Source organism: Callithrix jacchus, chromosome 10 (assembly GCF_049354715.1).
Source record: "Callithrix jacchus isolate 240 chromosome 10, calJac240_pri, whole genome shotgun sequence".
Classification (NCBI taxonomy): Eukaryota; Metazoa; Chordata; class Mammalia; order Primates; family Cebidae; genus Callithrix; species Callithrix jacchus.
Window position 1 is genome coordinate 131,355,316 of NC_133511.1, and position 12,497 is coordinate 131,367,812.

General features: G+C 63.1%; 1 protein-coding gene across 7 annotated transcripts; it reads left to right on the top strand.

Annotated features, from left to right (window-relative positions):
* Positions 1 to 2,635: 2,635 nt before the first annotated feature.
* HRAS (HRas proto-oncogene, GTPase) lies at positions 2,636 to 5,819 on the top strand. 7 transcript variants are annotated; one of them, XR_013523644.1, is made up of 7 exons: positions 2,636 to 2,767; positions 3,750 to 3,909; positions 4,161 to 4,339; positions 4,463 to 4,622; positions 4,717 to 4,798; positions 5,311 to 5,435; positions 5,543 to 5,819. XR_013523644.1 is itself a non-coding variant. In XM_035263941.3 (6 exons), the coding sequence occupies exons 2-5, from the start codon at positions 3,799 to 3,801 to the stop codon at positions 5,428 to 5,430; spliced, it is 570 nt and encodes a 189-aa protein (XP_035119832.1). In that variant the 5' UTR covers positions 2,636 to 2,767; positions 3,750 to 3,798; the 3' UTR covers positions 5,431 to 5,435; positions 5,543 to 5,819. The 7 variants fall into 7 exon arrangements, 4 of the variants coding, with proteins under 4 accessions (XP_035119832.1, XP_035119833.1, XP_078198008.1 ...); XR_008474889.2 differs by having other exon boundaries at positions 5,548 to 5,819; XR_013523645.1 differs by lacking the exon at positions 2,636 to 2,767 and adding an exon at positions 3,513 to 3,606.
* Positions 5,820 to 12,497: the final 6,678 nt, after the last annotated feature.

Below are 12,497 nucleotides of genomic sequence, written 5' to 3' on the forward strand. Positions count from 1 at the left end.
GTGACCGTACAGTAGAGTCTCATGGGGTTTCCGGCAACTCTCCCCTGCTGGCTGCCTTTCTTCAGCCGGGGCAAGGCCTGAGGCCTCAGCAGGACCCTGCCACCTCCATCCAGGCCTCCAGGCTCATGGAGGGCAAGAACTGGCCAGGTGAGGCAGCCCCTGGACACCCATGGGTATTACCAGGGGCTGAGTCAGTCACCCTCATTTCCTCTGTGCCCGAGAGACCCAAGTATCATGCTGGTCTGAGCCCCAAGGCCTGGGGGTGCGAGGACCAGGGGTTGGAGGCTGTGGAGTCCAAAGCCCCCCTGGACTCCCACCTCAGACACTGCTCCTGGAGTTCTCGCTGAGGCCTGAACTATCCATACACTTCACCACCTTGCTCCCACCCTGCATCCTCTGTGAGCCCCTGGACTCCAGACCCCAGATAGTGCCATTCCCTGGTGGGTAGCTCCTGGGTCCCCGGGAGCCCTGGCTCCTTCACCATGGGGGCTGTGAGGGCGGAGCCTGCTCCCCTCCTGAGCCCCACCCTGGAGCCTCCAGAGCATCCTGAGTCCTTGCCTCTGCGTCTCCTCCCTCAGGGCAGGGCTTGGGGCCCCTCCCGTCCCCTGACAGGGAGCCCCTTCAGTGCAGGCCCAGGGGCTGGTGGGGGCCAGGGTCCCCAGAGGACCAGCTCTAATGCGCGGGGCCAACACTGGGTCCCCTCTGGCTGTGCTGCTTCATCCCTCGCCCAGGTCTCCACGCAGGCTCCCCCCTAACACCGGGCGTAGAGCGAGGCCTGCGGCTCCCACCCCAAGGGTGCTCTCGGCTCTCACCTGAGGGCTTGGCCCTGGGGGCTCGGTCCTGGCCGCCCTCCGCCGCCAGGCGCGGTCTCCTACTCCAGGCTGTTCCTCCGGCCTTGGGGTTGCGGCCTGGGCGCCATGGCAACGAGGTCGGGGCCTTATTTGAATATGCTAATATTTATAACCTGTGAGAGCCACGCCCCCTTAGCAACGGTTGCTAGGGCGGGCCACGCGGGCTGGCTTGCCCGTGGGCGACCTGCAGCCCCGGGCGATCCCAGCGGGAGGTGACGTGCCACCAACGCGGGTGGGCGCAGACGCATCACGTGCCAGCCCCCTTTGGCTCTGAGCCCGGGCCGTGGCGGTGCACATGTCGCGTCTCCTAGCCATCCCGGCACTTCCCACGCGGGGCCGGCAAAGCCGGTGTCTGCAGGAGGCTCGCGCCCACCTTTCCCCCCGGCCGAGGCCTACCGCCCGGACCTCCGCTTGGAAGTGAAACCGACCGCAAAAGGAACCACCGAGGAAAGCGCCCCCGAGGACCAGGAAACAGACCGGACGCCGCCTCTTGGCCGCGTCCACGCGCGTCCTTCCCCAGCCGGGCGCTGACTGCGACCGCGTAGTGGACGGACGACAGGCGGGACCCCCGGGACCCCCCGTGGGTGGAGCCCGGGGATAGCAGCGACCAGCGCGGGAGGGCGTGGCGGCGGGGCGGGCGCTAGGGCCCGGCAGAGGCAGGGTTTGCGGGACTAAACCACCCGCCCTTTTTTTTTTGGAGACAGAGTCTCGCTCCGTTGCCCAGGCTGGGGCGCAATGGCGCGATCGCGGCTCACCGCAACCTCCACCTCCGGGGTTTAAGCGATTCTCCTGCCTCAGCCTCCCGAGTAGCTGGGACTACAGTCAAGCGCCACCACGCCCGGCTCATGTTTTGTATTTTTAGTAGAGACGGGTCTTCACCATATTGGCCAGGCCGGTCTTGAAGTCCTGACCTCGGGTGATCCGCCCTCCTCAGCCTCCCGAGTGCGGGGACTACAGGCCTGAGCACCGCGCCCCGCCCGCCTGTTGTTTTTTATTGATGATGTGTTTCTAATTCCTTTGCAATGTTAAGAGATGTTAAAAACACGCCCTTTTGAGTCTGAAAGGAGCTGGGACGTGCGCTTTTGTTGCTTGGGGTGGGCCCCGGGCACTTCGCTCCCCGACGGCAATTCCTGGCTGCGGTTTAACTGGACCCTCAAGTTTGGGGGGACTGGGCGGGCAGGGTCGCCTCTCAGCAGGCCCAAGTTAGAGGAAGGCGGTGGAGGGGCCGTGATCGGGGTGGGCTGCGGGCGGACCAGGGGAGCCGGGGTGTGCACGGGGGAGGCGCCGAGCGCACCGCTCCAGCTGCGCGGAAGGGGAGCCGGGCAACCGGAGGGCGCGGCCTCGGGGGTCCCCAGCTCCGAGCGGCCGGCCCTGGTCCCGGTGGATCCCGGCCTTTTCTCAGCCCGGAGCCCAGAGACCTCCGCGGTGGGCGGCGCCGCGCAGGGAAGGGCTCGGAGCCACGGGCGCCGCTGAGTCGGGCTCTCTCACCGGCGTGTTCCTGGGAGAGTCCGGGGGTCCCAGACGCCGGCTCCTCGCCCTCCTCGTGCACCCCACAGCGCGGCTCCGCGCGCCGGTCGAGCCCACCCCAGCGAGGCCTCCCAGCGAGGCCTCGGTCCCCCTGGCTCCACCTCCCGCGTTGCTCCCGGAAGCCCCGCCCGACGGCGGCTCCTGACAGACGGGCCGCTCAGCCAACCGGGGCGGGGCGGGGCCCCCTGGAGCGCGGCCAATGGTAGGCCGCGTCGGGCTGACGGACGGGCGCGGGGCGGGGCGTGCGCGGGCCCGGCAGAGTCTTCGCCGCCCGCAGCCCGAGCCGCACCCGCCGCGGACGGAGCCCATGCGCGGGGCGAGTCGCGCGTCCCCGCCCCCGCCCCGCCCCGCCCCGGCCCCGGCCCCGGGGGCAGTCGCGCCAGTGAGCGGTGAGTGCGGGCGGGGGTCTGCCGGGCGGCGCGCTCTCCCCGCCCCCAGGCGGCGGCTCTACGCGCGGCGCGGGCCGGGGGCGCGGGGCTGGCGGGCGTGACCGGCTGCGGCGGGCGGGCGGGGGCCGCGGGCACAGGTGAGCCTGCGTCGGGGGCTGCGGGGGCGGGGGCGAGCTCGAACCCCGTCCTCCCTGGGGCTTGCGGGAGCCGGAGCCCCGCCCGTGGCCTCGCGCTGAGCGCGGTCCCCACGCCGGCGTCCCCTGGAGCCTCGGGCCCGGCGCGTCTGGGCGGAGGCGGCCACGGCCCGCCCGGGCACCCGCATTCAGCATCACAGGTCGTGGGCCAGGCCGGGGCCCTCAGCCCCAGGGCCTTGCCCCCTCCGGGGCTCCCGCGCCGCCTCTCGGCCCCTGTTCCCGGGAGCCCTGCCCGTCCGTCTTCTCCAGCTTTCTTCTGCTGGATGCCCGGGATCCCCGCCGGGGGCGCGGGGCGCTGCCCGGGTCTGCCCTCCCCCCAGCGGCACCTGGCACGCAGTAGGCGCTCAGCAAATACTTGTCCGAGGCACCAGCGCCGCGGGGCCTGCGGGCTGGCATTGGCTTGCCCGGGCACGCCGTGGCGCGCTCCGCCGTGGCCAGACCTGTTCCGGGGGACGGTAACCTCAGCCCTCGGGCGCCTGGCGTTAGCCTTTCTGCCGACCCAGCAGCTTCTAATTTGGGTGCGTGGTTGAGAGTGCTCAGCGGTCAGCCCTGCCTTTGGGGGCCGGCTCCCTTTCGCCTCACTGGGTCATTAAGAGCAGGCGGGGACAAGACGACACCCCCACCCGCGGGGTCGCAGCCGCGCAGGTAGGCACGCTGCTGTCGTTGCTGCCACCGCTGCCGCCCCAGTGTTGGGGCCCAGGGCCCTCTGTGGGTTTGCCCTTCAGATGGCCCTGCCAGCAGCTGCCCTGTGGGGCCTGGGCCTGGCTGAGCAGGGCCCTCCTTGGCAGGTGGGGCAGGAGACCCTGCAGCACCCCGGGCTGCAGGCCCTGAGGAGCGATGACAGAATATAAGCTCGTGGTGGTGGGCGCCGGTGGCGTGGGAAAGAGTGCCCTGACCATCCAGCTGATCCAGAACCACTTCGTGGATGAATATGACCCCACGATAGAGGTGAGCCTGGCCTCGCTGTCCAGGCCTCCACAGCCGCTGTGGGAGGGCCCAGAACACGGCCAGGATGGGGTGGCTGCAGCTCCTGGCCCTGTATGGTGGTGTGGGCCTGTCTCCTGCTTCCCCCAGAGGAGGGGAGCCCCTCATCTCAGCACCTCTGAGAAGGGGCATGCGAGGTAGGAGGGAGGGGCTGGCAGTGTGAATTCCCTCCAAGGAGGGTCCTGAGGGGGTCCCTGAGCCATGTCCTCCTGCAGGACTCCTACCGGAAGCAGGTGGTCATTGATGGGGAGACATGCCTGCTGGACATCCTGGACACGGCCGGCCAGGAGGAGTACAGCGCCATGCGGGACCAGTACATGCGCACTGGGGAGGGCTTCCTGTGTGTCTTCGCCATCAACAACACCAAGTCCTTCGAGGACATCCACCAGTACAGGTGAACCACGAGGCTGGCCCAGGTGGGCCGTGCCGGACGATGGGGGCCTCCTGTCTTCTCTGTGCTTGTCCTGGATGCAGCTGTGCCTGTAGCCCCTGCCAGCTCTCCCCTTTCGTCTCTCAGGGAGCAGATCAAGCGGGTGAAGGACTCAGACGACGTGCCCATGGTGCTGGTGGGGAACAAGTGTGACCTGGCTGCACGCACCGTGGAGTCTCGGCAGGCTCAGGACCTCGCCCGAAGCTATGGCATCCCCTACATCGAGACCTCGGCCAAAACGCGGCAGGTGAGCCAGCTCTCCACCCCGCTGCTAGCCAGGGACTCGCCCGCCCCGCCCCAGCCAGGGAGCAGCACTCACTCACCCCTCTCCCTTGACACAGGGCAGCCGCTCTGGCTCTGGCTCCAGCTCCGGGACCCTCTGGGACCCCCCGGGACCCATGTGACCCAGCGGCCCCTTGCGCTGTAAGTCTCCCGGGACGGCAGGGCAGTGAGGGAGGCGAGGGCCGGGGCCTGGGCTCACGCCCTGCAGTCCTGGGCCGACACAGCTCTGGGGAGGCAGAGGTCCTTGGAGAGAGCTGCCCTGAGCCAGGCCGGAGCGGTGACCCTAGGGCCCGGCCCCTTTTGCCCCATAGTGTCCCATGGGCATCCGTTGGTTCTGAGCCCTTAGTGGGGCTGCCAGGGACACTGCTCAGATGAGAGCTGGGTGCAGGGTGGTCAAACCCTGGCCCTGGAGTTCAGGAGGGTCCTGGGCCATGCTGACCTTTGAGGGAACTGCTGTATCGTGATGGGGGTGGCCCCGGGGGCTTCGAGATGATCAGAGCCCAGCTTCCTGTCTGTGTGGTGGGCCTGGGGACGTGGCTGGGGGAGTCAGGAGCATCGGGCCAGGCAGGGCTTGATCCCACAGCAGGGAGCCCCCCTCACCCAGGCAGGGGGCCCCAGGCTGGTCCCCCCTGATGCCATCCCTCTTTTCTCAGGGAGTGGAGGATGCTTTTTACACGCTGGTGCGTGAGATTCGGCAGCACAAGCTGCGGAAGCTGAACCCTCCCGACGAAAGTGGCCCCGGCTGCATGAGCTGCAAGTGTGTGCTCTCCTGACACAGGTGAGGTGTCTCCCAGAGCGGCCACCACACCCACCGGATGGCCCCGGCTCCCTGCCCCTGCTGGTCTCCTGGCCTGTGGTCAGCAGCATCTTTTGTGCCCCACCCAGCACAGGCTTCAGGACATGGAGGTGCCGGATGCAGGGAGGAGGTGCAGACGGAAGGAGGAGGAGGAAGGAAGGAAGGAAGGAAGGAAGGGCTGCTGGAGCCCAGCCACCCAGGGACCGTGGGCCGAGGTGACCGCAGACCCTCCAAGGGACGCTTTGCGCAGACTGTCTTGAGCATCCCTAATGCCATGGGAACCGCAGCCCTTAGCTCCCCTCCCAGGCCTCTGTGGGCCCTTGTTGGGTGCAGATGGGAACACAGTAAATTATTGGATGGTCTTGACCCTGGTTTTTGGCTGAGAGTGGGGCGCAGTGTGCGTGTGGCCCGGTACATGGTATGTGGGAACCTCCAGCCTGTCCAGCCTTGGGCCCTCCACTGACTGGAAGCGGGAGGTTGGGAGAGGCTGGTCAGGGGTCTGGGCTGTGCCACCCTCTACTCCCACCTGCCCCAGAGTGTCAGGGGAGCTCTGGACAAGCAGGCAGATTGTCAGGACAGAGGACTTACTGTGCTAGCATCTAAGGGCGTCCTGGTCCTGCAGCAGGCGGGGGCTGGGGCTGGGGATCTGTGCTGGCGGCTGTCTACTTGAAAGCCTTCTGGGCGGTGAGAGGCGTTGCCTTTCCTTTTTCCAGCCATGAAATGCACCTGCTGAGAATAGCAGACGTAGGGACCCCAACACTCGGACCCTCATGTGCCCCTTTTTTTTTGGTCCTCCCACCTGGGGCAGTCTGTGGACCTTGGAAGCAGGACCCCAGGACCAACACTTGTCCTCAGGCCTTGCTGCCCCATCGGGGATTAGGTGGTGGCCACTAGCGGGTGGGAGCCTGGCCATCCCTGGCTCCTGGAGTAGACGGTTGGCGGCTGGTCCGCCTCCTCCCGCCCCACCCCGCCCTGCCCCATAGCTGGTTGCGTTTGGAGTCTGATAGTGTCACTGGCTCTGCCTTGCTGGGCACTCCCAGGCTCTAGCACCCACTCTGCTCTGAGGGTCGGTCTGGACACAGCCACAGAGGGCTTCATCCCCAGCGTGGTCATCCTGGCTGCTCCTGGGGGCTCACAGCGCCCCTCCCCTTCCAGGGCTCGGGCTGAAGCTGGGCCAGGCCTCTTTGGGATAGCCTTCTGCCCTGTTGGGGGTCCCATCCCACAGGGTGGGGTAGAGGCCTCAGGGCAAGGCTGGCCAGGGCTGCAGGAACACCGCACTCACCCTTCTCTCCAGCAGCCTCCAAGTAACTGGCTTCCCCATCAGAACTGACTTCCCAAGGCCGGGAGCCGTCTGCTGGGTACTGCCCTGGCCCCTCCCACAGCGTGCCCGTCACAGCCTGCCGAGGGGGTCGGTGCAGGTGACCCCATGCAGGGGGTGTCTCTGGACCTGCCTCTTGGTCATTACAGGGCTGGGCAGGGCGTGGTATCAGAGTCCCACTGGGGTTGCAGGGCTGGGCTTGTCCTGTGGTTCTGTGGTGTCCACGGCAGATGTGGAGGGTCCAGGGCCCAACACCCCTGCTCCATGCTGAGCTCTGGACAGCATGGGCCCTCGACATCCAGGACCCGGGGTGGCTTCAACAGGGAGTCCCGGCACAGGAACTGCTGGGCAGCCTGGGGTCTGTCCTGAGCTGGGGACAGGCCAGCCACACCCCCATCCTGGGGACTCCCAGAGAGCAGCCGCTGCCCTAGGCTCCACAGAAGCCCCCTCATGCCTTGGGGACAGCCCAGTCAGACCAGGGTATGGGAGGACCAGGCTCCCATGTGGGAGCTGACCCCTTAGGATTCAGGAGCTCTGCTGACAGGCCTCGGGGAGCCAGGAACTCCCTCGAGGCATGGGGTTACCTGCGGAGGCCTGGGTGCCAGGACACTCGCCCAGGTGTGGCTGAAGGAAAGGCAGGTGCACTCAGATTCTCCACTGAGCCCATCTGCTCTTCAAGGGGCTGGGCCTCACAGATCTGAGTCCCTATGTGGCCCCTGTGGTCTGATAAGAAACCCCTGCAAACTGCTGATCCCAGAGGAGAAGACCGAGGGAGGGCTGTGCAGGGAAAGCCGCGTCCCTGCACCCTGACCCGCAGGAGGGACCCCTCCAGGGTTCCCCCATTGTCTGCATTTGCCTGAGAACAGAGGGCTCCATGTCAGCTGCCCCACAGCAAGCAGCAGTGACTGTGTCTGAAGTGTGAGCCGCTGAGACCCCCTCCTGCAGGGACCCATCTTCCGGAGGACTGAGGACCACCCTCTGCCCACATGGGGGCCCCATCCTGGTGGCTCTTCAGTGCCAGGCTCTGCCCCTTCTGGGTCTGGGGTCTCAGCCAGATGTGTGTCCAGGGCAGGAGGCCGTAGAGGTTGGGTTGGGTCTAGCACAGGGCAGGGCTGGAGAGCGTGGCCAAGGTCAGGTCTGTTTCCTCCCCTCTGGTCTCGGACGTATCACCTGTCAAACGTGTGCGTTCGTATCCACCTCACAGAGTCGCCGTGAGGTGAACAAGACGGTCATCTGAACAGTCTGCGCAGAAAGGGCACCTGCTAAGTGCTCAGGATGACCCTTGGCAGCCGTGTGGAGGTGGGCACCGGCCACTAGTAGTGACTGTCCTCATATTATGGGGAGAGCAGCTGTGCTGAGATGTACCTCTTGCCTAGAAAAGCATCCTGATGCAGAGCCCCTCAGACACCCACTGTATCCCCAGCTGCTCCACACACAGCGGGCACTTGGCACTGGTGACATCGTGGGTGGCAGCACCTGTCACCACAGGGTCCTGCCCAGGTCAGCCGGGCCTGGAGTCAGTGCCCTCCACTCCCTGAACTGTTTGCATGTGTGTGATGTGTATCAGTGTGTGGGGGAACATGTGTGGTGTGTTTTCAGCTAGGCCTGGTTGTGCCCGTGTATGTGTATGTGGGTAGACATGTGTGGTGTGTTTCCATCTAGGCCTGGTTGTGCCTGTGTATGTGGGTGGACACGTGTGTGGTGTGTTTCCATCTAGGCCTGGTTGTGCCCGTGTATGTGTTATGTGGGTAGACACGTGTGGTGTGTTTTCAGCTAGGCCTGGTTGTGCCTGTGTATGTGTATGTGTTTAGACACGTGTGGTGTGGTTCTCCCCAGCTATGCCTGGTTGTGCCCGTGTATGTGTTATGTGGGTAGACACATGTGTGGTGTGTTTTCAGCTAGGCCTGGTTGTGCCTGTGTATGTGGGTGGACACGTGTGGTGTGGTTCTCCCCAGCTAGGCCTGGTCGTGCCCGTGTATGTGTATGTGGGTGGACACATGTGTGGTGTGTTTCCATCTAGGCCTGGTCGTGCCCGTGTATGTGTATGTGGGTGGACACGTGTGGTGTGGTTCTCCCCAGCTAGGCCTGGTCGTGCCCGTGTATGTGTATGTGGGTGGACACGTGTGGTGTGTTTCCATCTAGGCCTGGTCGTGCCCGTGTATGTGTATGTGGGTGGACACGTGTGGTGTGGTTCTCCCCAGCTAGGCCTGGTCGTGTCCGTGTATGTGTATGTGGGTGAACACGTGTGGTGTGGTTCTCCCCAGCTAGGCCTGGTCGTGTCCGTGTATGTGTATGTGGGTGAACACGTGTGGTGTGGTTCTCCCCAGCTAGGCCTGGTCGTGTCCGTGTATGTGTATATGGGTGAACACGTGTGGTGTGGTTCTCCCCAGCTAGGCCTGGTCGTGTCCGTGTATGTGTATGTGGGTGAACACGTGTGGTGTGGTTCTCCCCAGCTAGGCCTGGTCGTGTCCGTGTATGTGTATGTGGGTGAACACGTGTGGTGTGGTTCTCCCCAGCTAGGCCTGGTTGTGCCCGTGTATGTGTATGTGGGTGAACACGTGTGGTGTGGTTCTCCCCAGCTAGGCCTGGTTGTGCCCGTGTATGTGTATGTGGGTGGACACGTGTGTGGTGTGTTTCCATCTAGGCCTGGTCGTGCCCGTGTATGTGTATGTGGGTGAACACGTGTGGTGTGGTTCTCCCCAGCTAGGCCTGGTCGTGCCCGTGTATGTGTATGTGGGTGGACACATGTGGTGTGGTTCTCCCCAGCTAGGCCTGGTTGTGCCTGTGTATGTGGCTGGACACGTGTGGTGTGGTTCTCCGCAGGTAGGCCTGGCCCTGCCCGTGTATGTGTATGTAGGTGAACACGTGTGGTGTGGTTCTCCCCAGCTAGGCCTGGTCGTGCCCGTGTATGTGTATGTGGGTGAACACGTGTGGTGTGGTTCTCCCCAGCTAGGCCTGGCCCTGCCCGTGTATGTGTATGTGGGTGGACACGTGTGTGGTGTGTTTCCATCTAGGCCTGGTCATGCCCATGTATGTGTATGTGGGTGGACATGTGTGGTGTGGTTCTCCCCAGGTAGGCCTGGCCCTGCCCGTGTATGTGTATGTGGGTGGACACGTGTGTGGTGTGTTTCCATCTAGGCCTGGTCATGCCCGTGTATGTGGGTGAACACATGTGTTGTCTCCACCTAGGCCTGGCTGTCCCGCTCACATATGTGTGCAGGTCTTCGTCAGCCACCCCCGGGGCCTGAGGCGATCGTCAGCATCCGTGGGGGTGCCCCACTCAGCCCTCTCCACTTGGGGAAGTCCCGGGGTTGCAGATACAGGTGGGGGCTGGGGGCTGGCCCCTCCCTTGGTGGGACTCGGGTCTCGTGTAAAGGGCCAGGTTTGCGCAGCAGGGCTGGATTCAGTGCACCTGTGTCGCCTTCTTGAGGAGCCCTCCTTGGTGCCATGAATGTCCCAGGGAGGCCCCGAGGACAAACCCTCTGCCTGAGGTCCCCCAGTGGCCAGCTGACCAGGTCCCACTGATTGACAGGCCCTGCTGACTGCTGAGGAAGCCTGGGGGAGGTCAGCTTCCGTCCCGTCCCCTCCTGCCCCTGGGATCACATCCCTGCTCAGGACTCACCACCAGCTGCCTCCTCCCAACAGAGGCCTCTGGTAGCTGAGAGCCCGCCACAGCGATCCCACACAGCCATTCGGAAACACCGTCCATCCAGGGAGGCATGGATGAGGATGCAGGGTCTCAGGCCGGGCGCCGTGGCTCATGACTAATTCCAGCACTTCGGGAGGGTGAGGTGGGCAGATCATGAGGTCAGGGGTCAGATCAGGCTGGCCAACATAGTGAAACCCTGTCTCTACTAAAAATAAATAATTTATAAAAGGAAGAGGTTAAAAAAAAAAAAAAAGAAAACTTAGCTGGGCATGGTGGCGGGCACCCGTAGTCCCAGCTACTAGGGAGGCTGAGGCAGGGGAATGGCTTGAACCTGGGAGGCGGAGGTTGCAGTGAGCCGAGATCGCACCAGTGCACTCCAGCCTGGACGACACAGTAGACAGCGTCTCAAAAACCAAACAGAAGCAGGGCCTCTCCTCACAGTGGGGTATCCCTCAGCCTTGAAGCAGGAGGCTAGGCATGGTTCATGCCTGCACTCTCAACATTTTGAGAGGCTGAGGTGGGAGGACTGCTTGAAGCCAGGAGTTCAGGACCAGCCAGGGCAACGCAGTGAGACCTCGACACAACAAAACTGCAAAAACTAGCTGGGCGTGGTGGTGTGCCCTGTGGCGCCAGCCACCCGAGAGGCCGAGGTGGAGGACTGCCTGAGCCCAAGAAGGTTGAGGCTGCCGGGAGCTGAGATCACACTACTGCACTCCAGCTGGGCAACAGAGCAAGACCCTATCTTGAGGAAAAAAAAAAAAATCCAGGTACAGTGGCTCATGCCTGTAATCCCAGCACTTTGGGAGGCAAAGGTGAGCGGATCATGAGGTCAGGAGTTCAAGAACAGCCTGGCCAACATGGTGAAACCATCTCTTAAAAATACAAAAATTAGCCAGGCATGGTGGCATGCATCTGTAATCCCAGCTACTCAGGAGACAGAGGCAGGAGAATCGCTTGAACCCAGGAGGTGGAGGCTGTGGTGAACTGAGATTGTGCCACAGCACTGCAGCCTGGGCAACTGGGCGAGACTCCCATCTCAAAAAAGAAAAAAAAAAAAATAACCTTGCCCTGCCATTTTGCCAAGTGAGAAATTCTGCATGATTTCTCTGCTGTGAGGAAATAGTCAAACTCAGAAGCAGAACGTAGGGTGGCCATGGGCAGGGGCTGGGGAGGGGACTGGAGTTGCTGGTCAGCCTCAAACATTTCAGTCGGGGAAGATGTGTGAGTGGCAGGCTTCACTGGTGGTGTCTGTGGTTAGCGGTGCTGCATTGCACGTTTCAGTTTCTAACACGGAGGTTGTGTGCGCCAGTGTACCTTCTGCAGAGCGGTATTTCTTTGTGGGTATGCAGAGCGCGTGTTGTTCTCTTGCTGAGTGTACCTTCTGCCGAGTGGTATTTCTTTGCGGGTATGTACAGCACGGGTTGTTCTGCTAAGTGTACTTTCTGCCGAGCGGTATTTCTTTGTGGGGATGCACAGCGCGTGTTGTTCTCCTGCTGAGTGTACCTTCTGCCGAGTGGTATTTCTTTGTGGGGATGCACAGCACGGGTTGTTCTGCTAAGTGTACTTTCTGCCGAGCGGTATTTCTTTGTGGGGATGCACAGCGCGTGTTGTTCTCCTGCTAAGTGTACCTTCTGCAGAGTGGTATTTCTTTGTGGGGATGCACAGTGTGGGTTGTTCTCCTGCTGAGTGTACTTTCTGCCGAGTGGTATTTCTTTGTGGGGATGCACAGCGCGTGTTGTTCACCTGCTGAGTGTACTTTCTGCCGAGTGGTATTTCTTTGTGGGGATGCACAGCGCGTGTTGTTCTCCTGCTGAGTGTACCTTCTGCAGAGCGGTATTTCTTTGTGGGGATGCACAGCATGGGTTGTTCACCTGCTGAGTGTACTTTCTGCAGAGTGGTATTTCTTTGTGGGTATGCACAGCGTGGGTTGTTCACCTGCTGAGTGTACTTTCTGCAGAGCGGTATTTCTTTGTGGGGATGCACAGTGCGGGTTGTTCTCCTGCTGAGTGTACCTTCTGCAGAGTGGTATTTCTTTGTGGGGATGCACAGCGCGGGTTGTTCTGCTGAGTGTACTTTC

Excerpts from the sequence above, each read along its gene's own strand:
- HRAS (XM_035263941.3), top strand. The coding sequence starts at position 3,799 with ATGACAGAATATAAGCTCGTGGTGGTGGGCGCCGGTGGCGTGGGAAAG. Across the intron at positions 3,910-4,160 it reads AATATGACCCCACGATAGAG|GACTCCTACCGGAAGCAGGT; the intron begins GTGAGCCTGGCC and ends GTCCTCCTGCAG. Across the intron at positions 4,340-4,462 it reads GAGGACATCCACCAGTACAG|GGAGCAGATCAAGCGGGTGA; the intron begins GTGAACCACGAG and ends TTCGTCTCTCAG.